The following is a 22,412-nucleotide window of genomic DNA, read 5'->3' on the forward strand; positions in this document are numbered from 1 at the left end:
TATTTTCTGTTTGACTTTCATCTTGGGATATAATTATTATTTTTTTTAAAGGGGCTCACTGCTCCACCAAACCAGGTGGCCCCACTAGTACGGACGCGTGAAGTTCTTTTTTTTATTTTTTATAAAGCAAAAAAAACTAAAATACGGCATAAAAATAAAATAAAATAAAAAACTGAGTCGGGTTTTGCATTCGCGCTGTCCAAACTTGGCCGCCAAGTAAAAAAAAGGGCAAATCTGCCAAATCCCTGCATAAACGTATGGAACCGTCATGAGAGAGACTCCAAAGCCCTAAAACACATTCCTATTTTCTTGGCTTGCGTTTTCGTTTTCCATTCTTTCTCTTTGACTCCTTTCTCTCTCTCTCTCTCTCTTTTCTCTTCCCGAATTTTGGACAAACACTTTCGTTGCGAGAAAAAAAATGTCGAGTATCACTTTCTTCCACCGTCTCTCTAGTGCTTTCCGTGACAACCAGTCGCATCTTAAGCTTGTACTGCTCTGCACCGCCGTAAGGTATCGGATCATATATTTAACTTCATTCTTCGCCTTGTTTTCGGTATATTCTCTTTTTCATTATTGTTATTGGAGAGAAAACACATTTATCATTCAGCTTCGCAGTTATATGGGTTGCGGGTGTGCTTGTTTCATCCTATTTTTGCTTTACAGCGAGTTTCACTCCATTGTTTAGGTTTTTTTTTAAGGAAAAACTCAGATCCGTGCATTGCTATAAATATGAAATATAGTTTCGATTTTGAAATGTCAAACATATTTTCTGTTCACATTTGCTGCTAGAATCCTCTGTTTCAAGCAATTCTCTATTTAAGTTTATCAAATTTATGGCGATCCGTTCGGATTTATATGCAAGCAAAATTTAAATACATAGCCTAGATGTAGATCTATGATATCTTATGATCAATGTTCATGTTGGTTGATGCAGTGGTGGTGGCCTTTGGGCTTATGGTGAGAGTGTTGCACCTGAAGAGGCAGTTACGGAGAAGAAGAAGGTGGTGGTGCTGGGAACTGGTTGGGCGGCCACAAGTTTTATGAAGAATTTGAACAATCCAAAATATGAGATTCAAGTAGTTTCGCCTCGTAATTACTTTGCATTCACCCCTTTGCTGCCTAGCGTTACGTGCGGGACAGTCGAAGCGCGCAGCATTGTTGAACCAGTTCGCAATATTTTTAAGGTGATCATTTAAAAGCCCATATTATTTCTTGCACTTACCACGATATTATTTTTTTTGCTAAAGTTGAACACTCTTTGCAGTAGCATAATGCATGCTAATATACATATATATTATTGTGTGTCTTGTTTGTATTGATATGTTACTATCTCTACAATTAAATATAAACAATACGAATTTTAACAATATCAATATATATATATATATATATATATATATATATATATATATATATTATTTTTAAAAAAATCAATGATTTAATGTTTTTTAATAGCATATCAATACGATTTATACGTCGATTGAGAAATATCTTGTTAAAAATTGAACTCAAGTGGTAAAACAGTTTTTTTTTTAAAGACAAGTGGTAAAACAGTGTTAAAATAACATTTACTAATATAGTGCCCGTTTATCTGCATTTTTTAGTTTTTTAGGTAAGATGTTTAATTACCTTTCAGGAAAAAATAACTATAATTTCCTCTTTTTTTTAGGTGTACGTCTTTGACCTGATGTGGGAGTTTGTAAGAGAGTAGTGAATATTTGATGAATAATTCTAGAGGGTTACGTTTAAACTTTAAATAAACTCTTAAATAATTTTGCACTTGTAGTACTTCCCGTTTAACGAGGAATAAGCAGAAATCATTTTTTATATCAACAATAGTCAATTTCATGCCACCCATATATAAATAATGCTATTTACAATAAGTAATCATTGTCAACAGTAAATCTTAAGCTGTTGTTGACCAACTTTTATGATTTTCATTTTTTAATCTATATCAGTTACAAAGGTTAGGCAGTAAAAAAATTATAATATTTTTAATGAAATAAATTATTTTTATGTTACTAAAATAGTGATTTTTTTTCTTACAAATTTTTATATTTTTTTCCTTTTAAACTATATATCTTGTTCATAATATATAAAATCAAAAAGTCAATTATAGGCTCATATTATTACTAATACAGAGTATTTAGTATTAATTATATCTTATACCATAACTGAGAAATGTTAGATATCAAATATTATTAGTAAATATTTTTAGTTACTTTAAAAAAAAATATTAAGTGAATTTTATACTTCTAATAATCTAACAAACGTTCTTTATTATTATTATTATTATTATTATTATTATTATTATTATTATTATTATTATTATTATTATTATTATTATTATTATTTTGTTTCTGCTTCAAAAAGCACCGATAATGTTGTCTAAGTCAACTGCATTTCGGTTGAAATGTTTTGACAATTGACATCATTTTGTTTTATTTTCTGTGATGTAAACAGAGCTCTGTTCTTAAGCGTCATATGACTCATGTCTGATGATTGTAAAATTTTCCTTCACTGCTGTGCTAGACTTCCATATTTCTCTTCGTACAATTATTGTGTTTGAGTACACTAACAAAATTGTAGCTCATAACGAACCCAACGGCAATGTTAGTTTTTCACCGGTTACTATTAGCTATTAGGATATGCAGATTCTGGTGCTTAGGTTTCCAGTGAAGGGCTATAACTGGCCTTTTTCTTGTTTTCTTTTCAGCAGAAAAAGGTGGACGTACAATTCAGTGAAGCAGAATGTTTCAAGATTGATGCAGAAAATAGGAAAGTTTACTGTCGATCTAGTGTGAACAATAATTTGGATGGGAAAGAAGAATTTGTTGTGGATTATGACTACCTAATAGTGGCGGTGGGCGCTAATGTCAATACGTTTAATACTCCAGGAGTGACGGAGAATTGCCATTTTTTGAAGGTAACTTACTTCTTTTCCTTTATCATATTTTATACTGTACAGCATTTAAGAAAAAACTGTTAAGAAAAAATAGTCAGGGGAAGGAGGGAAGGGGTCAAATCAATTGTTGTTATTATGGTTGGTGACCAATCTGTGCACCGGATTCTATGTTTTTTGACATGCTTTTTGGAATTTAATATCTCATGGTGTGCAGGAAGTTGAAGATGCTCAAAAGATTAGAAGAACAGTTATTGACTGCTTTGAAAGAGCAAATTTGCCTGATGTTAGTGAAGATGAGAAGAAGAGAATTCTTCATTTTGCTATTGTTGGAGGTGGACCTACTGGAGTGGAGTTTGCAGCCTCACTTCATGATTTTGTCAATGAGGATTTGGTCCGTTTATATCCTGGAATTAAAGATTTAGTTAAAATTACACTTTTGGAGGCGGGCAATCATATCTTGGGCATGTAAGATTACACTTCTTCCATACCTTGTCTGGTCATATAGTTTGATATGTGTGTGAGTAGGCTTCCAAGGTATTTTATTCAGTCATGGGTTTTAACTGCGCAGATTCCATGGGTTTGTTCAGTGGAAAGTTTTTTGCACAATTTTTAACCGCTGAAAATCATTATTTCATGGTTCAGCTAGTGAGGAGGAATATATAGAAAGTCTGGCTGTTTGAACTGGACCAGACATGTTTATGTATATAACCTAAACATTTTTAACTATTTATATTTATCTGAAAGGAACATTAACATTTGAATCTTTTGTTATTTAGTTTATCATACTTGATATGTTCAATTGCTCTTCTCATAGGTTTGACAAGAGAATCACTGCTTTTGCTGAAGACAAGTTTCGAAGAGATGGGATTGATGTGAAAACAGGATCCATGGTTGTTAAGGTATCTGAGAAAGAAATTTCCACTAAAGAACTGAAAAATGGAGAGATTAAGACAATTCCGTATGGAATGGCTGTCTGGTCAACTGGTATTGGCACTCGTCCATTTATTAAAGATTTTATGGCACAAATTGGTCAGGTGTGTTATTGAGAAATTAGAATTGTATCTCTGCTATTTCATAAATTCCATATCATGTTTCTCTGGTAGTCATTTGTCATTCACTCTGCTTTTTCTCTTCTGAACAGGCTAGCAGGCGTGCCCTAGCTACAGACGAATGGTTGAGAGTTGAGGGGTGCAACAATGTCTACGCGCTCGGTGACTGTGCCACAATAAACCAGCGAAAAGTCATGGTAATTTATACAATATTTCCATTATATAATATCTAATTAACTTGCTTCCTAGCGTCTACATACGCGTAAGTAGGTGACATTCTTATCCATAGACTAATTAGTAATGCAATTTTTAATCTGGCTTTTACAGTTTCTTTGTTTTATTTTTCGTTAGAGACATATTTAACTTCTATGAAATAGAAACAAATTGCACATTTTCTTAATTGACAATCTAGAGGGCTGTATTAATTGACAATATTCATTTCAATTCAAATGTTATCTTTCTCTGTTAATTGTGAATTGATTTTGGCCATTTTAGGAAGATATTGTGGCGATCTTTAAGAAGGCTGACAAAGACAATTCTGGAACACTTACGGTCATACAATTTCAAGAGGTCATGAAAGATATCTGTGAAAGATACCCTCAGGTTGAGCTATATCTGAAGAATAAACAGATGGGCAACATTGCTGATTTATTGAAGGAAGCCAAGGGAGATGATAAAAAAGAATCAATTGAGCTGAATATTGAAGAACTCAAAACTGCACTTTCCAAAGTGGATTCTCAAATGAAATTTCTTCCTGCTACAGCCCAGGTTCATGACATAATTTGCTTGTGGCGTTCACAACTGTATTTATAAGATGCATGCTTCTCAGTTATTTGACATTGAATTTCTGAAAATTCATGACAGGTTGCATCTCAGCAAGGCACTTACCTGGCCAAGTGTTTTAACCGGATGGAAGAGTGTGAAAAAAATCCAGAGGGTCCTCTCAGGTTCAGGGGAGAAGGTCACCATCGGTTCAAACCCTTTAGGTAACTAAATAGCTCCCACCTTTGGCCCAATTATGTTTTACATTTATACGATTTCAAGGTTATCCATTCGCCAATGTTTTTACTCATTAGCACATTGTTGATTGGTCCCCAAGGTACAAGCATTTAGGTCAATTTGCTCCTTTGGGAGGAGAGCAGACAGCTGCCCAGCTTCCTGGAGATTGGGTTTCAATTGGCCATAGCAGTCAATGGCTGTGGTATTCTGTCTATGCAAGGTACTGTGTTCCTTTTACCAATTTTTATATTCACAAAAACTGCCTGAATTTTGAGACATTATTATTTAGCTTCTCTGAATCCTTTGAACAGTAAGCAAGTAAGCTGGCGTACAAGAGCGTTAGTAGTTTCAGACTGGACAAGACGTTTTATTTTTGGAAGGGACTCAAGTAGCATCTGAGGGAACTCAACATCTTCCAGAGTCTTTTGCATTGGCAATGTGGCAGAGCTCGTTGATCATAAATTTCATATAGGAAAATTTTGTTTCAATTCCATTTATTCTTTGAATAAGGAAGCTAGGTGATGTTCGAACTCGAACAGCTGAGGCATGCTCGCCATTTAGAGTCGTGGCATTAGTTGGTTTCCGAGTTTTGCAGATTAAGTTTGTTTTTCGAACCCAATCATTCTTGTTTTTACAATTAATGTTTTGTTCTTTTTCCATTTTTCCAATTTGGTCATCATTAATGAATTGATTGCAACTAGGATTGATCAAATAAATTAGTTATAAAAATTACTCATAATTATATAACTAGTTAGTTAAAAAAATTGGTTACAAATTACAACTCTTAGCTTAGGTTTGAATTTTGTGATTTGCATGTGTTCATCATTATATAAAATCACTCGTATTTCTTTTTTTTCTTCTTTTCTTTTAAAAAAAATATATCTTTCTTAATACTAATTTTCAAAATATTTTTTTAAATAAGTAAATATGCTGAATTTTTGTTTATAAATTGTGTTTAATATATTTTGAAAAATTATTTATGAATATATAAAAAATTATAATTTTAAAAACTAAATATAAAAAATAATAAAATTTTAACACTTCTAATATTTAGTTTTGAACTAATATTATAGCTTGTGTAGTGTATAAGATAACTGTTTATTATAAATAGATATTTTAAATATATATATGATAATTAAAATTCATGATAATTAAATATTATGAATTCTGATTTAAGAGATGATTTTGATGATGAATAAATATGAACTGGAACTAAGATCTAGTAGTTACATGTTTCTTACTTGTCGAAACCAATTTTTCAAGAGTTAAAAATTAACTTTTTTAGAAATTAAAGTTTGAATATGTTAAATTCTAATGTTTTCAGAAATCAGTTTATGAAATATATCAAAAAAATTTAAAAATAATTTGAAAAACATTCTAATGTTGTCATCTGGAATTAATTTTATATTAAACTTAATTTTTTAGGTAATTAAATGATTAAAAATAGTGTTATTTATTAAAATAAATGTGTTAGTTTAACTTGATATATAAAATAAAATTATAATTTAAAGGATAATTGCGTTCTTACTAAAAAAAAATAAGGAACATAATTTTTTAAAATTTAATAATTAATTGAAGATAAAAAAATATTAATTTAATTTAACATAAAAGCTAGTTAAATAATTATTTATATAAGTAGTTATTTATGTATGACCAGTTATATAACTAATTATAGGTATATCTAGTACATATAATCAATTATGTATTCATAACAGGTTATCTAATCGAGTCTTAAGAATAATAATCAATTATATAAAATTATAATCAGTTATACAAAATTGGTTATAGTTATGATTATAATAATTATTTGTAATTTAATTATTAATTAATTATGATTATAAGAATTAGAATAACCGACCAAATTCATGAGCACTCTCCTAATTGCAATTTAGTTTTGTAATTGGGAAAAAATATGTGATTTTTATTAGTCTTTCCTGCAAATCTTTCCTGCCAAATCTTTCCTGCACAGACTAGATGTGATTTCTTGATCCGTCCAGGTCCACTTTCAAACAATCAGAGATATTCCCCCGTTGTATCCAAGTCCCAATCCCTTAATGATTGGATTCTTGACACGTAAATGAACTCTAAATAAACAAATCTCTATTGCGTGTTTAGAACCAAATTTGCCGAGAAAGATTAAAAAGAAAAAAAATTAATGTGAAAGTTGCTTCTACTTGATGTGATTTTTCAAGTTTGCCATTAGTTTCTAAGCATGCAGTTTGTTTTTTTTTTTTACGAAAAAAATATAAATTGATGAAAATATAAGATTGACTTAATGATGATTAAGAAGAAGATAAAAAAGAAAAAGAAGAAATTTAGCATTATGCCATGTTAAAACTTGACTCACATTCCTACCCCAGGGATAAGAAGACTGTCCACACCATTTTATCCTAGCAACCATAAACTGTCGATAAAAAAACAGCATAATTTTCTAAAATTTGGCATGCAGGATTTTCAAAATGGTATCACATAATTTAATGGTTAAATTTATGGAAAATTTGCATTTTAAAAAATTATTAAGGAGAGTGATCGTCCAAGACTTAATCCTAGAGCCATATAAAGGTCCCCGACTGGTAAATTTCTCAAGCATTTTCCTGAAATTGAAGTTACTTTATATATAGTAGTTAGTTATTAGGATGTAGAAGAAACCAGCAGAAAACTTATCTAAAAAATAGACATCCAAGCATGTTAGTTCCTTGCTTAAGAATCTAGTTTATATATAAATACAATTGCCTTAAGTATAACCTAATTCTGTAATGCCAGCCTGATTCCTTTACAAATGACATTTTTTTTTATTAAAACAGAAAGAAAAAGCAGAAAATTGTTTAGGAAAACACTATTTTGGGGAAAAGGAAGATGATCATGACTTGTCTAAGCAAAGGAAACAAAAAAACAACAAAACCCCTAAAAAATGAGAGTCATTTGTTTTGGTCAACAGTAAAAGGAAAGCTTTTTATTGGTCAGCTCAAAAGAAAAATCAGAACGCATGAGCGTTGGGGCCATGACCTATTGACCCATTGGTCAATCCGCCAAAGTTCCACAAACTTGCCAATTGCCCCTAGCTCTGCTTGCCAGAATTTTTTGTTATGGCTAACCAGATATCTCTAATGCTACAGTCTATTGAAATTAAAATCGCTTAACTTCATTGTTTTATAAATTTTTTACATGGATTTCAATTTTCAATTCATCCTATGCATGTTTGCTAACATCTCGTGTTAGAGTATTTTAATAATTTATATCAAATTATTTGTACTAAAAATTCAATTATTTTTTTTGTGATAATAAATTTAATATTTATATTTTTAAAACTTCTTTATATATATATATAACTTCTTAATATCTCATTTATTTTTATTTCACATAGAAAGTATTTAAGATATAAGAAATTTATTGCATAAAAATAGTAAAACAATTTGTTGAAATACATTATTAGTTTTTTGGCACAGACATAAAAATATATTATACATTATATAATTTAAATAATGTTTTTTTTAGTTTGTATTAGAAACATTTTTAATTATGTTCCACCACCAAGTTTATTTGAAGTTAATGCAATTTGTCTTTGAGAAATAAGTACTCTCCTTGATAGTTTATTCTAAGTTCTTCTTATAGGTATGTTGAAATATCAAGATGACCATCACTGGATACTCAATCACGGTCAAAGTAAGTACTCTGTTCTATAGGTAAGTTCTTCTTATATAATATATTAATTTATGAAAAAAAGATTAGGCAAAATTTAAAATTAACATAAAAACATCTTATTGCTTGTTTTAGAAGATAAAATCATGATAACAAATATAATTGAATAAGTAATATACACCCTTTAAAAAAATAGTAATCTACTCCCTGTTTTTTTTTTTCAAAAAAAGAAAACACACGCGCACACACAATGTTTCACAGTAACAATTGACTTACAGTTTTATTCCTCAGTATAAAACTCTTTCCAAGTTGGGCAGCAGCACAAGTCTCTTTCTCTCTGATAGCAGTTACAATTCTTCAAGTCATGATTCAATTCAAATATTATGTATGCATTGGTCCCCTGCTCACTGTTTTAATCAACCACTTTACATACAATGATTGCCTGAAACCGGTACCATTACCAGCTCAATTCACAAAGTAATACTGTATAATAATTTCATTAACTTGATCGTGAGGTTTGAATTTAAAATGGTTGTTATGAGATACATGTTTAATTAGTATTTGATCATGCAGCATTTAATTATCTATAAACAGGGCAGTACTTTTCCCTATACATTAAGTTAGTGCATTATGAGATGTAATCAAAGTTTTGGTAAGCCGTCTTATTCAAATTTCTAGCTAATAATAACCGTATGGTCTTTGGGCTATGCATGCAGGAGCAGGACCCATGCATGATCCCCCATAGGCACATCATTTTCTCGCATTACAAGTTATAATATCTAGCACTGCAGCTGGTCCATAACCATTCATTATCAAATTCATAAGTCAAGATATTGAATAGGGATTGGGGTTTGATGCATATATATGGCTACACTTGGTGTTCAACTCATATAGTCAAGATTACTCAGCTTTTAATGCATGGACATTTTTTTTCTGAATAAAAAGATAAAATTTTAATGCATGGACATCATGCTTACTTCATGCACACATGTGTCAAACATTAACCTGGCAACAGTGGCAAGTAATTAAATGAACAAAGACATTTATATACAATTAAACAGAAAATATAATACGTTAGATATTCTGTACCTATAATTAGGACATGGAAATGTGTAGGCAATTTAAATTTGAAAATGTATTATGGTGATATTGGGAGTTGAAGTATATAATTTTTCTAATTGAAACGTGGGGTGTTTCTTTAACGGTTGATGTGAAAGTGATTAGATTAAAGAAGCAATAGTCGACCAATGATACTTTGCGGGGTCGGTTTCATATCCACCTTTTTTGGTTCTTAGGTTTCGACAATTGTAAGGGTCCAAAAGAAGCAGGAATTGATTGCTATTTAACTCCTTTAATACATCACATCGAGGTTGATAACGGACAGATTCTCAGATCTGAATTCGTGTCTTTTATTCAAGATAATATCAAGAGCATTAGCATTAGGAAGGAACATACTAATGACAAGTTTAAGTAGTTTAAAAGAAGTCAAAATTTTACGTGTCATATATATTTGATTGCTTGTAGCTGAAAACAAATTCATTGTGATAATAATTGAGCAATTTCTATATAAACAAATTTAGTGGAATGATTGCGTAGCAGATTATTCTTATTTTACGGAATTAACACTAAATCCATATTATAACCACATCAAACAATCTCCAATAGTATTGTTATTGGTTAGGAACATCTTGCCCCTCCATTGAGTTGACGAACATATAATATATTGTTTTATAGATACATTTCTCTTCAAAGCTAAGGTATTTTCAGACTTTTCTGCTGTCTTGAATTTTACTTCGTGCCTACTCAAAGGTAGATAGCATTGCATTAAATTAATGACATTCTGTACCTAACATATATAAGTGGGTAAAAAAAAACCCAAAATAGCAAACAGTTCTACTTGACTAACATGGAGAAGGGTTAGACAGTAATTCTCTAGTGTTTTGGTTCAACAGTGAAATTGAAGTTCAAATGATGATCATCATTGCTAGGTAATCTTACAAAACATGAAAACACAATCCATTGACAAGTGGAAGAAAGCCTTAGGCAAGTAAAATTCAATTCTAAGATGGATCCATTTAGCATGATATGAAGTAACTTAGGCCCAGTAGTGCACAACTGAATGAAAATATGAAATTAGAGAAAAGGGCCCCACTTTGCTTCCAAGATATAGAGAGACATATTTGCAAGATACGGGGTTCCTGGCCCCCGAATTGAGGCATGTGCTGATGTGCAGAACTGAAATTGCAATTATGTTGTATGGATAGCAATAACATGTATTTTCCAATGAATTTGTTTTTCCCCCCACTCAACCAGCAGGACCCTACGAGCACAAATCAAACTGAATAGCTTTTTTGCAGTTTAGACCCGCTAATCTGAACTTCTGGTCTAGAGAATACTATATGTGGTACTGGTATCCAAACATGCTATATAGTATCAGATAACAATTTTGTCCTTTAACATTGTTGAAACTTTACTCCAAATCACATCCTGAGTTATTCAATTTTTGTATTTCTTTTTTACCTAGTACTAGTATCCCATTTGTCACGTACCAATGTTACTTTTCTTTACCTCTTCTTATTTCTATAGTAAACCACCATAAATTTTGCAAAAGATGATCTTGCTATTGGGGGATGGTTGGTCAATATCTTAATGCTTTTTTCGGGATTGTCATGACATGGGGGCAGCTTTACCCTTTTGCTTTGAGCCTGTGGCCTCTGGCTAGTACCATTTGGACCTTCTTCTCACGCTCTCTCGTGTTTGTCTCTTGAAAACATGCACACTTTTTATGATGTAGTATGCATCATTTGATTTGATTTGGGCATTTGAAGCTGAGATCCAACGGTTGAGATTTCATTGCTGAATGTTGTTTAGTGGGAGGTGGTTGTATGGTAGTGATTTAGTGATTCCCCTTTGGCTTTCATTGGACTCATGTTTGATAACCGTTTGCAAGCAACAAAAAGGGTAGGAAAAGAGAGTAACTTTTTTCTGAATTAGTTATGAGAGTCACTTCCACTTTCAATGCGAAAGGTCACTGTTGGCTGAAGGTTAATACAAAAGGGGGGTTCACATGGTGGTGGGGTGTGTGCAGTGTCATTCCCATTCCAAGGCCATTGAAAGCTGCCCCTTTGCTTTTGCTTTCCTAATCAAAGCTCTGTCCTTATTACTGTGTGGTGTGGTCCATCTGCATTTTCCATCTATTCACACTTCACAGCTGTGTGTGCCTCTGCTCTTACATTGCTCTCAACTATTATTCAAACGCTGCTCTAATATTATAGTTATACCACTCTCTCGGCTCATCTTTCATTCTAGTGCCCTTCAATTGATTTGCAGTTGGTCTGTTTTGTCAACAAATTCATGGAGACAATGCACTAGAAACAATATTTAAGAGTTACATGATTTATGTTATGATGTTGCAGAAATCATGCACCGGATATAGTTGGACCATTGGCATTTGGCAAACTATGTATTTTTTTTCTTCTTCAGAAGTATATCATTTTAAATTGAATAAATACGACACTTGTTCTAAGTCATAAATGTTTCGGTTTGACTTCAATCATATTCTCCGACATATAAATAAACTCTGGAGCTGATAGAAAGATAGTAAATTCTTAGTAACTTTCACGTCCCTAAAGGAAGATACATAACTTCTTAAATTTGATTTATATGTTTCAGAGAGAAGCTACTCTGCCGGTGATTTAAAAAATTGAAAAAAAATCATAAACTCAAAACAAGCTTGTTAAATAACAAACATTCAAGTTTGGAAACATGTTCTACTGTGAACAAATCATGTCCTTGACATGACAACGTGAAAGTTAGGACTACTGGTTTTCATTTTGATGTGAAAAATTATGTTCCTGGTCCATTTCCAAACACACATTAATTTTGACAGTGAATTCATAGAACTGAAAAGGGTTTATGTGCCAAAAGATACCATAAAAATTTCTTGTTTTCCAATATATATGAATAAAAACTTCAAAATACAACTTGTATAATTTTATATCCTCTTCTTCCTTGAGATCTCCTAGTAGGATTACTGTTATTCTCCCTATCCAGAGATTCCAGTTTCCTAAATTATTATGAAGATAAAAAAGAAGGTTAATTCGTACCTGTTCGGTGTAATGAGAGTGCCTGCAAAAGTATGACTCCTGTATTTACAGAACTAGTAACTAATACAACTTCTGCTCTTACTTGAATAACCGTTACCTAATAACTTCCACCAGTGTCCGGGAAAATAATAGTAAAAAGTGCATTTTGCAAGGCACGCCTCGCTCGCTAGATGCTTATACAAGGCTTTCTTGTCTTTTTGTTGATCCATAATTTACTTGCCTTTTTTTGTCCCATATCCAAAATTTTCATTTCAATTTTGCATTAAGCAGAAGCAAGAAGCAGGATAGACAAATTAACCTTTGCTGAAGCACCAATACAAAATCCCTCACTCACGAAGCATAAAGACATCACCTTGCTCTGAACCCTCCCTTTCTCTCTGGGACCTGCACTGTCCCCCTTCTTTCCAAACAAAAACACCCTACAGATTGAGTTGCCCTATTCCCACCACATTGACAAAAATACCCATGTCCCATTGATCATCCAAAATATTTTTGTGAATTCAGGATATTTCAAAATATTAAGATTAACTTCTTTTAACAAATGTTATTTTATAGGCACATCTAAAATCAAACAAATACACATGATTATTAGCATGTTTAAAAATTCATTGAAAATGTAGAAATTATGACCTTTTAACTATTAATTTCTAAAAATCATATTTTTTTTTTAGAAAGGGTGAATGTAAGTATGTAACTTTTTTTTTCATTCCACCCGGTAGTTTTGGAAAGTGTGAATGAACGTTTTTGTAAGACTATAAATGACAAACCAAACACGTATTATATATGCTAAAAGATATGTTTATCTATGAACAAACATGTTTATAAGGCTGCAAACGGTAAACTAACTCACGTTTTCTCTATTCCACCTAGCAGTTTCTTTGTGGTTTGCAATTTTAAAAAGTGTGAATGAACGTTTGTGGGACCGTAAACGATAAACCAAACAGGCACTATCCATGCTAAAAAAATACGTTTCTCTCTGAACAAACACGTTTATAAGGCTGCAAACCGTAAATTAAACACGCACTGTACATGTTAAGAAATGCGATTATTTGTGAATAGTCATTTTACAATGAAACCCAAAAGGGTATTCCGGTAAATAAACACACAAAGAGTCCAACTTTCTATCAACTGAAGGATAAGTATAGATCTGAAGTCAGAACCACATCACAATCTCTCCGACATCGTTAGTCAGATAATACCCACATCCGAAACCAAATGGGTTTGCTCTGAGAACCGAAATGGGTGACGAACAACCGTCGACCACCGCCGTCTCCGGTCTCCGTCGAGTCATCACGCTCATCTCTTCCTTGATCTCCCTCTCCCTCTCGATCAGAGTCTTCGCCGGAAAGTGGCAACTTATCCGGAGCAGGCTGGAGGAACTCCACTCGGCCCTCGTCGCCGGAGATGCCACGTCACTCTCCGGCGAGCTCCCGGCGATAACGGGCACGGCGGAGGAGTGCCACGAGCTGGCGCGGCGGTGCTTGGATCTGTCCTACAGCGGAAAGCTTCTTATGCAGAGCGACTTGGACGTGACATTGGGAAAGTTGGAAGCTCACGTCAAGAAGCTATCTGAGATATTCAAGAAGAATGTGTCGATGCATGGCTATGCCGTTGTGGTTTCAAGGCCTGGCTTTGGAGCTTGCAAAGATGACATGAGGTTCTACTTAAGGGACTTATTGACTCGAATGAAGGTTGGTGATTTGGGTATGAAGAAGCAGGCTTTGGTGAACTTGCATGAGGTGGTTGTGGAGGATGAAAAGTATGTGAAGTTGGTTGCTGAGGTTTCTGAGTTTGTTCACGTGTTGGTGGATTTTCTAGGTTGCAATGAGGTTGAGGTTGTGGAGGAGGCTGCCAAGGTTGTTTCTTTGGTTGCCGGGTTTGATTCTCATAAAGGGGTTTTGGTCAGTGCTGGGGTTATTGCCCCTTTGATTCGGGTTTTGGAATGTGGGAGTGAGGTAGGGAAGGTTGGTGCTGCGAGGTGTTTGCAAAGGTTGACCGAGAATTCGGATAATGCGTGGTGTGTTTCGGCTCATGGGGGTGTCACTGCTTTGTTGAGGATTTGTGAGAGTGTGGAGTGTAAAGGGGAATTGGTTGGTCCTGCTTGTGGGGTGTTGAGGAATCTCTGTGGTGTTGAGGAAATCAAGAGGTTTATGGTTGAGGAGGGTGTGGTTTCCACTTTTGTGAGGCTTGTGAGGTCTAAGGATGAAACAGTTCAGGTGAGTTCTATTGAGTTGATTAAGAGCATTGCCTCTGATGATGATTTGGTTAGGCAGATGGTGGTTAAAGAAGGAGGGGTTCGTGTTCTTTTGCGTGTTTTGGATCCTAAGTGGACTTGTTCGTCCAAAATAAGAGAGGTTGTGATGAGGGCTATTGAGAATTTGTGTTTTTCTTCGCCTAGTTGTGTTAGTGTTTTGCTGAGTTATGGTTTTGTGGATCAATTGATGTATTATGTGAGAAATGGGGAGGCTTTGGTTCAGGAGTTGGCGCTGAAGGTGGCGTTTAGATTCTGCGAAACATCGGAGGAGGCTAAGAAGGCGTTGGGCGATGCCGGCTTCATGGCTGAGCTTGTGAAGTTTCTGAATGCCAAATCATTTGAAGTTAGAGAAATGGCAGCAGAGGCACTCTCTGGAATGGTTATGGTGGCAAAAAATAGGAAGAGGTTTGTGCAGGATGACCAAAACATTGCTCTTCTTCTGCAATTGCTGGATCCAGGGGAGGGCAATTCAGGTAACAAAAAGTTGTTGATCTCTATCTTGATGTCACTAACAAGTTGCAACAGTGGGAGGAAAAAAATTGTGAGTTCCGGGTATGCCAAAAACATAGAGAGGCTTGCAGAAGCTGAGGTTTCTTCTGATGCCAAGAGGCTTGTGAGGAAGCTATCCACAAACCGGTTCCGCAGTATGTTGAATGGAATCTGGCACTCTTGAATGTAATTGTATTTTTTTTTCACCTTTTAACTGTATATTTTTACATAATTGTTTTCCAAGTTTTGCTAATTTGATTTCCTCATCTCAATTTGTTTTCAGTTTTACTATTTCATTTGCCTTCATGACAAGAGTAGCTCAGCCTTTTTATTGAGATTGTAACAAGAAAAATAGTGATAACATGAAAGATTTGTTGTAGATTTTCTTGGGGACACTATGGCATTGTTTTTAGGCTTTTAGCTTTGACTGTTCAGTTGTGAGGAAGAAAAGGATGATATTATTATTATTATTATTATTAGTACTGTATTATATATCATAAAATAATGTAATTAATCACTGGTGATAGTTACCATACTAGTGTGTGTTCCAAAAACATTATATCGTGTATAAATACGTGAATCGTGTGATCACATGGGGAGTACATCAATCCTTGAGGAGCATGTGAGTAGTGGCTATCTTGCTTCTCTCTATCTAGCATTATGTGCAAAGAGATAGTGATAGATGAAGTTTCCCATCTGTATTGCTTTGTCTCTTAGCTAGTTTGTCTTTTATACTGTAGCAGCAGTTTCCTTATTGTTAATTGAGAAAAGCACAACACGCCAATTCTTTGCATGCTTGTTGCCTGGGATCTTTCAGATAAGACAACTAAATGAACCTACATCCTTCTCTTTCTGTTTATGCTTCTCTTAACTAAACCCTATTAGCTTCTAGAGTTGTAGAAAATTACTAACATTGTGAAAGTGTAAGTTTCTAAGTCTGGGTGAAGAATGAGGCACTTGGATTCTGTGAAGGAGGAAAGAGCAAACTTCTTGCTTCGGTGGTGAAGTCAAATCAAAGGTGTTGGGCTGCATTTATTATACTGCGTATATGCAACCAATGGAAGAGGACTAATGAATGGGAAACTTGTGAAAATGTGTATCAAGTAGGGTGGTGTTGGGTTGAGGAAGGCACAGGAAACCCATGCTTCTTCCAATTCCCAAGATCTCATCCCAAATAAATGATTTTATTGATTGTGTTTATTGAAGGCCAGAAGAAGCATTCTTTTGAACAAAGAGTTGTGATTGAATATATCTAAAAGCAAAAGAAATTGATGCTAAAAACGTTAACTAATGGTTGAAGAAGTGTGCATTGTGGTAGGTATGACCCACTTAATAACATAAAAATTTGTCATAAGTTCGGTGCCCATGTTTAAGTTATATTCTCCTTTAAAAAAAAATGTTAGTTATATTTTGTTTTTTACTATAGTCTTCGCTTGTTCCAAACGCTACTACGAAAATTAGATCAATTAACGGGTAAAATCTTTTTCATTTTCAATAAAAAGGTTGGATTATGATTGCAAACGGTTGTCTTTGCATCCACTTTGGGGCATTATTCAACTGATTGACACCCTACACTAGTCAAAAGACATCCTTCAATAATCTTTTTAGTCCTCCATCAATACGTGTTCGTTCCATTAAAATCACGATAGCTGACATGTATCATTATCATTAAATTTTTAATTCTAGTGTTTTAAAATGAGAAGGAAAAAAAATACCAAATTAAAAGTGATATTATCGAAAGAATGTAATAGAAATACTTGATTTCCTCCATAACCACGAACACTAATAAAAAACAGACACACTCACAATAAAGAGAGATGTTTTCTTTTTCTGTCTCTGATGGGCTTTGAATTTATGGTTGCATATATTCTGTTTTATTTATAAAATTCATGTTTGTTTCTTTTTATAAGATTCAATCTATAATAATTTTTGTATTAATTATTTTCATACTAGAAATATTACTCATTAAAAGAAGACATAAAATGTATTAATAACAATTAAAAGAGAGAAAAGTATTAATGGTAATGATAATTTTGGAAAAAATTATGAACTTACGGTATAAATTTAAGACAAATGTACTGTTATTAACTAAATCAATCACTTTTTTTTAATTTTGATTAATTACATGGATCTTAAATAAAGCAGCAGAGTATTTCATAATGTAAAATGCAGCTGGTATCAATGGTGAAAACCGACGTATTTATGATTTGGGCTGAATAAAAAAGAATATTGTTCGGTCTGATATGTTCTTTTCCGCCTAGCTTTACGTTTTGGGCTAAATGAAGAATTTGAGCAGTAAATATGGCATTGAGATTGGCACCCCAAAACCAAATTGCTATTAAAACCCCTACTTTATAGAAATTTGTTTTCTGACAAAAAATACTTTTGACATTTGACACCCCACAGTGCAATGAAATTTTTTCATTATGTATCTTAATCAGATACACAACATAAACATTTAGTTAATTTAGTTAAGAATATTAAGTTTTTTTTTCCTAATTGATATGATTTTATCAGTATTACCATCGAGATTTCATTCTATTAGATTTTAGTTAATTTACGTAAAGGTATCTTTATAAACGAAGATTAATTAAGATAGACATTTCAGAGTTTCACACCATGCTTAAGATTTTTGTCTTGTATATCATGAATCAACCCTTTTTCTGGATGAAAATCTCAACAATTATCATTTGACATGAAACCATGCCATGACAGCAAATCATCCGTCAAAATATCATTCCATGAAACCAAATGACACTGACACTTATGTACATAACAGGGGATGTTCTCATCCAATCATAGTTTCCTCAAAAGGAGACTTCACACTTATTCACCACAATTTTCTCTAAGCCAAACTTTGTGATTAAATATAATTGTTTCCCTAAAGTCATCTTCCCCGCAGTAACGCAATTTCCTACTCAAACTTAGCTATATAGAGTCCACTACTACTTCACCCTGCTGCTTGGCCAGGTATCTTTCCCTCCTCTCTTTCTGCAAACAAAATCAGAGATGTAGATGAAGACGTGTGAAGCATTTGTAAAAAAAGTGACATATTACAAGGGAACTTTTCCAATAAAAAAAATAAGTAAACTTACTCACCCATTCATCTATGACAAGCCCTTCGCCGAGAATCTTAGGACCTGCATCTTCTGGGGCTCTCTTACGTGCCTCAACAACAGCAGCATCAGCCTCAGCCAGCTGAAGCTTCAGTTTTTCCAAAGCCTTAACAATACAATCATACGTCGGGAATTAGTTAATGTATATTATGTGTAGCAAGCTTATAAACATGTATACCAAAATAAGAAAATACTTTTACCAAAGTACTTAATGTCTTAAAAGTAGTACGTTTGATTGGAGAGAAATAGAGAGAAGGGGAGGGCGATAAGAGAGTCAATAATGAGAGAGGATTTGGAGGGGAAAGAAGATGCTCAAAGTTTGAGAATTGTACTGACTAAATTATCCTTAGTTTGAATATTTAAGATCAGTTGTTTTACTTGTCTACAATATAGGTATAACAATAACAGTAAATTTACTCATTTCTCCCTTACTCAAATCAAACAAAGATTCCCTTCCCTTTCCACCCCTCCTTTAGATAAAACAGACTGTTAAGCAGCAAATAGTTGAGTAAATGCAGTTGAAATACTTTATTTACATTTTAGTTGGACTTACAACTAATAATGTAGTAACTAGTAAGAGAGAATAGACATATGAACAAGCAAAAAAGTAACAATTAACATGCAGGAATATTGCCACCAAGTACAAATGAAAACTTAAAAATTCAGCACTTACAGGACAGCTACGCTCTGGATCCAGAAAAACAACCTGCAAAATCTGCTCCACTGTTACTTGATCCTTCAGCTCATCAAACTGTTTACAGGAAGAACATACACCCACGATTCAAAACAACAGTGGTTGATATATGAAGAGAAAAGCCAAGCATATACAACAGAGCTTATTTTTATTGTGTACGAGACAGGGGAGGCAGAAAGAATCCACCCAAAAGAAATTGAAACAAATGTAAGCTTGTATTGATGATGAAATACTCACCATTTCAGGGACATAATCAATTGGTCCTTTGACCTTCAAGCTCGTGATTTTAAATTTGACTCCAGTTTTTTGTGGCTTTTCATTATTCAGTGGATGCTCTATAAACTTGAACACTAGCAAACCAAATACATATTAGAGAGATAACTTGGCATTGTAAACAATCTTATGCTCCACAAAAAGGAACATGAAGAAATGAAAAAAAAAAATATTACCAGTTGCAATTATACTCTCGCCAGGTGCTAGAATTCCCCCAGGAGGTCGCATGAAACAGCTCTTGGGTGCATTTGTTTGAAACTAAATACGCACAAAAAGACAAAGAAGAACGAATAAGTATTATTAAAATAATCAGAGATAAAAAAATGAAAATTCCTTCCTTCCTTCATTTATATAGATGAATTATTCTTTTGCAAAAACTTTGACACAGTAGTAATGTTCAACATAATAGACCGTTGGTTGAAAGTGCCTCAGTAACATCAATATGCAAAACAAAGGCATAGATAACGAGGTGTACATGTTTGTTTGAGTATACCTTGAAAGCTACATTGGATTTGCTGGTGTTTTTAATCCTGACGGCACTCTTAGCCTGCTTGCCCGGCTCTACACATGACAAGAAAGAAGAACCAAATGGCATAACACAAGGATGAGACTTTGAATCAATCATATGGATTTATATAGTACTTTCTTTATAGAGTATTAGTAATTAATACAAGGATACATTAGGGGGATACAACGTCACAAAAAGAAGGCGATTATCATTGTCCATAAACAAAAAGAGAAAATAGCTTCTTTAGTAAAACAGTTTTATCCTGCAATCCAATTACAAACTCCATATATAATAAGTTTGTTGTTTTTTACAAAAACTACCTGTTTTTTATTAGTAGGCATAGTGATTAAATTCAAATTTTGGAACGGTTAATTGAAAGCCCAAAAGCACCCCCACCTAGTGGAATAAGAATAAAAAGCAGCAGATGCAAAGAAGTAGAGGGAAAGATTGGAAGAAGAGGAAAGCATACAAGGGAAGTAGAGCTTGTTGGAAGGATGAAGCTTAAGACGACGAGGTGCGGGGAGGAGCGATCTGGCAAGGGAAGAAACAGAGTTGGAGGTGTGAGAAAGCGAAGCTTGAACAAATTCCAGACTTTGCCTTTAGATTGTTGTGCCTGATTTTTCCATGACTTCCACGCACGGGATGCAGCAACGTGGTCGTCGACCCTATCTCTAAAGACAAAGCTTCAGTGTCGGGTCCCACTAACTAATTCTAACAACTTAAGTCCGCGGATTCTAGTCTTCCTATTCAAATGCCACTTCCTGCTTTCACATCCCAACTTTTTTTTTTTTGTCCTTTTCTAATTTTTCCATTTTTTTATAAGGGTGATTATGTTTTTAGTGATTTTTTTTTAAATGTTCATTTCTTTTAGTGCATGTTCCCTTGTTTAGTTTGATTTACCTTTTTTATCGAAGTTTTTGACTCTTGTGTTAAATATTTCATATTTATCACTTTTTTTTATTTTCAATTTATTTAATTTAAGGCTTAAGATTAAATGCAAAATTATAAATTGTAAAAAAATATATCAAATTAATAATTAGTTAATGTAATTTCACCTTTATAAGTTATTTCCTAACTTTTAAATTGTTATTTTGTGATTTTTTTTATCAAAAATTCTTCAATTTATTAAAATATATAATAAAATAAAATTTCTTTCTAATAATAATTTTTATTATATTTTTTTCTTTATTAAAACACATAACTTTTCTATTTTTTTGGTTTTAGATCATAAACTACGAATATTTTCTAACACATTAAATAAGAGACTAATCATGTTTACAATTTGTTTGTGTATATAATAAAACTTTGTATGCATCATGTTTAGTAAAGTATTTTTTTTTTTTTTGGTGGATTCATGTTCAGTGAAGTAAGGCTAAATAAATAAAAAAATGTAATGCTAAAGAAAGTAATAATTAAGAAACCATGACAGGGATTATTAGATTTTGGAAACCCAATGGCATCAAACCAGGAAAGTTTCTTCAAATTACAGCAGTTGTAATTAATTCAGTAACTATGAAGAGGAGAAAATACTAAAAAAAAAGGGAACCTGAGCAGCGTCAACAATCCGAATCATTTACCATAAGAATTTTAGAATCCAATACCGAAAAAAAGTGTCACCCCTTTCTCGATTAACATAATCCTAGAAAACTCGTGACTTAAGAAAGAAACAAGTAGTAAATAGAAAATTAAAATTTGTAGTCGGAATTATCATCCCATTGAAGAACCGCAGAGCCTAAGTTCTGTTCTCTTTTGAGCTTATCTTTGAGGAACCAATCACATATCTTGGCAGCATTGAGCTCCTCAATTGGACACCCTTCTTGCTCCGATATCACTCTTAGCAAGTTCAACGACGATATCTATAGCAAAAACAAATAAATGGTTAATTATATAAGAGTTTAATAGTGTTAGCATAACTAATTAGAATATAATATGAAAAACAATACACGTAAGTCCTTGGAGAGATTATATGAGAAGAGAGGTACCGTTAAACGGCATAGAAAGCGTTCATGTGTGCTCAAGCCTGATATCTCAACCAAACCAGCTTCCTCCAGTGTCAAAAACGTTCTCTCACCCTTATTTTCTGCACCACTGCATTTGACTTCTATTCTACGTGGTGTTGCTTTCCTTTGTGCTATCATGCATGTTTGGGTTTGTCTAGAGATTCCAAGCTTTGAAGGGTTGAAGAGAAACGTTGTTGTTTCAAGACATGTGTTATAGGGTCGTAGTGAAATCATTAGTTTTTCTTTGGGTACTCTGGTTTTCCTTGCTGATAGCACTGAGAGTGAAGAGAGTATCAGTGTTCAGTGTCTCGTTTTGGATGGGGCATTTGGGGATGAAACATTACAACGCGAGAGGGAGGCTTATCTGTTATTCTCATTTC

The 22,412-nt window shown here is 33.4% G+C and overlaps 4 protein-coding genes across 6 annotated transcripts; 2 read left to right on the plus strand and 2 right to left on the minus strand.

Moving 5' to 3' along the window:
• The first annotated feature begins 289 nt into the window (after positions 1–289).
• On the plus strand, positions 290–5,610 carry LOC100797657 (external alternative NAD(P)H-ubiquinone oxidoreductase B2, mitochondrial). 2 transcript variants are annotated; one of them, XM_006594565.4, is made up of 10 exons: positions 290–510; positions 935–1,184; positions 2,717–2,926; positions 3,120–3,370; positions 3,720–3,939; positions 4,047–4,151; positions 4,450–4,722; positions 4,819–4,940; positions 5,054–5,173; positions 5,265–5,610. In XM_006594565.4, the coding sequence occupies exons 1-10, from the start codon at positions 419–421 to the stop codon at positions 5,350–5,352; spliced, it is 1,731 nt and encodes a 576-aa protein (XP_006594628.1). In that variant the 5' UTR covers positions 290–418; the 3' UTR covers positions 5,353–5,610. The 2 variants fall into 2 exon arrangements, with proteins under 2 accessions (XP_006594628.1, XP_006594629.1); XM_006594566.4 differs by having other exon boundaries at positions 2,720–2,926.
• An 8,053-nt stretch (positions 5,611–13,663) lies between these two features.
• On the plus strand, positions 13,664–15,836 carry LOC100783537 (uncharacterized). Its single transcript, XM_041008334.1, has 2 exons — positions 13,664–15,627; positions 15,725–15,836. Exon 1 carries the CDS (start codon positions 13,937–13,939, stop codon positions 15,623–15,625), a length of 1,689 nt encoding a protein of 562 aa, XP_040864268.1. The 5' UTR covers positions 13,664–13,936; the 3' UTR covers positions 15,626–15,627; positions 15,725–15,836.
• A 2,314-nt stretch (positions 15,837–18,150) lies between these two features.
• Positions 18,151–21,023, minus strand: LOC100798185 (vesicle-associated protein 4-2). 2 transcript variants are annotated; one of them, XM_006595353.4, is made up of 7 exons: positions 20,502–21,009; positions 20,018–20,085; positions 19,701–19,782; positions 19,489–19,601; positions 19,231–19,308; positions 18,541–18,663; positions 18,151–18,432 (listed from the first exon to the last, which is right to left on the minus strand). In XM_006595353.4, the coding sequence occupies exons 3-7, from the start codon at positions 19,750–19,752 to the stop codon at positions 18,370–18,372; spliced, it is 429 nt and encodes a 142-aa protein (XP_006595416.2). In that variant the 5' UTR covers positions 19,753–19,782; positions 20,018–20,085; positions 20,502–21,009; the 3' UTR covers positions 18,151–18,369. The 2 variants fall into 2 exon arrangements, with proteins under 2 accessions (XP_006595416.2, XP_040864283.1); XM_041008349.1 differs by having other exon boundaries at positions 19,701–20,085; positions 20,502–21,023.
• Positions 21,024–21,314: 291 nt separating this feature from the next.
• On the minus strand, positions 21,315–22,412 carry LOC100784070 (uncharacterized). The gene is made up of 2 exons (XM_003543043.5): positions 22,015–22,412; positions 21,315–21,888 (listed from the first exon to the last, which is right to left on the minus strand). Exons 1-2 carry the CDS (start codon positions 22,264–22,266, stop codon positions 21,718–21,720), a joined length of 423 nt encoding a protein of 140 aa, XP_003543091.1. The 5' UTR covers positions 22,267–22,412; the 3' UTR covers positions 21,315–21,717.

The sequence above is a fragment of the Glycine max genome, chromosome 13 (genome assembly GCF_000004515.6).
Source record: "Glycine max cultivar Williams 82 chromosome 13, Glycine_max_v4.0, whole genome shotgun sequence".
Taxonomy (NCBI): Eukaryota; Viridiplantae; Streptophyta; class Magnoliopsida; order Fabales; family Fabaceae; genus Glycine; species Glycine max.

Bases quoted from the DNA above. Each gene is read 5' to 3' on its own strand.
- LOC100784070 (XM_003543043.5), bottom strand. From the start codon at position 22,266: ATGATTTCACTACGACCCTATAACACATGTCTTGAAACAACAACGTTT. The intron at 21,889-22,014 runs GTACCTCTCTTC...TTTTTGCTATAG, and splicing joins GCTTTCTATGCCGTTTAACG to ATATCGTCGTTGAACTTGCT.
- LOC100783537 (XM_041008334.1), top strand. From the start codon at position 13,937: ATGGGTGACGAACAACCGTCGACCACCGCCGTCTCCGGTCTCCGTCGA.
- LOC100797657 (XM_006594565.4), top strand. From the start codon at position 419: ATGTCGAGTATCACTTTCTTCCACCGTCTCTCTAGTGCTTTCCGTGAC. The intron at 3,940-4,046 runs GTGTGTTATTGA...TCTTCTGAACAG, and splicing joins TTATGGCACAAATTGGTCAG to GCTAGCAGGCGTGCCCTAGC. The intron at 4,723-4,818 runs GTTCATGACATA...AATTCATGACAG, and splicing joins TTCTTCCTGCTACAGCCCAG to GTTGCATCTCAGCAAGGCAC.
- LOC100798185 (XM_041008349.1), bottom strand. From the start codon at position 19,752: ATGCGACCTCCTGGGGGAATTCTAGCACCTGGCGAGAGTATAATTGCA. The intron at 19,309-19,488 runs GTGAGTATTTCA...TCCTGTAAACAG, and splicing joins TTGATTATGTCCCTGAAATG to TTTGATGAGCTGAAGGATCA. The intron at 18,664-19,230 runs GTAAGTGCTGAA...TGTATTGTTAAG, and splicing joins ATCCAGAGCGTAGCTGTCCT to GCTTTGGAAAAACTGAAGCT.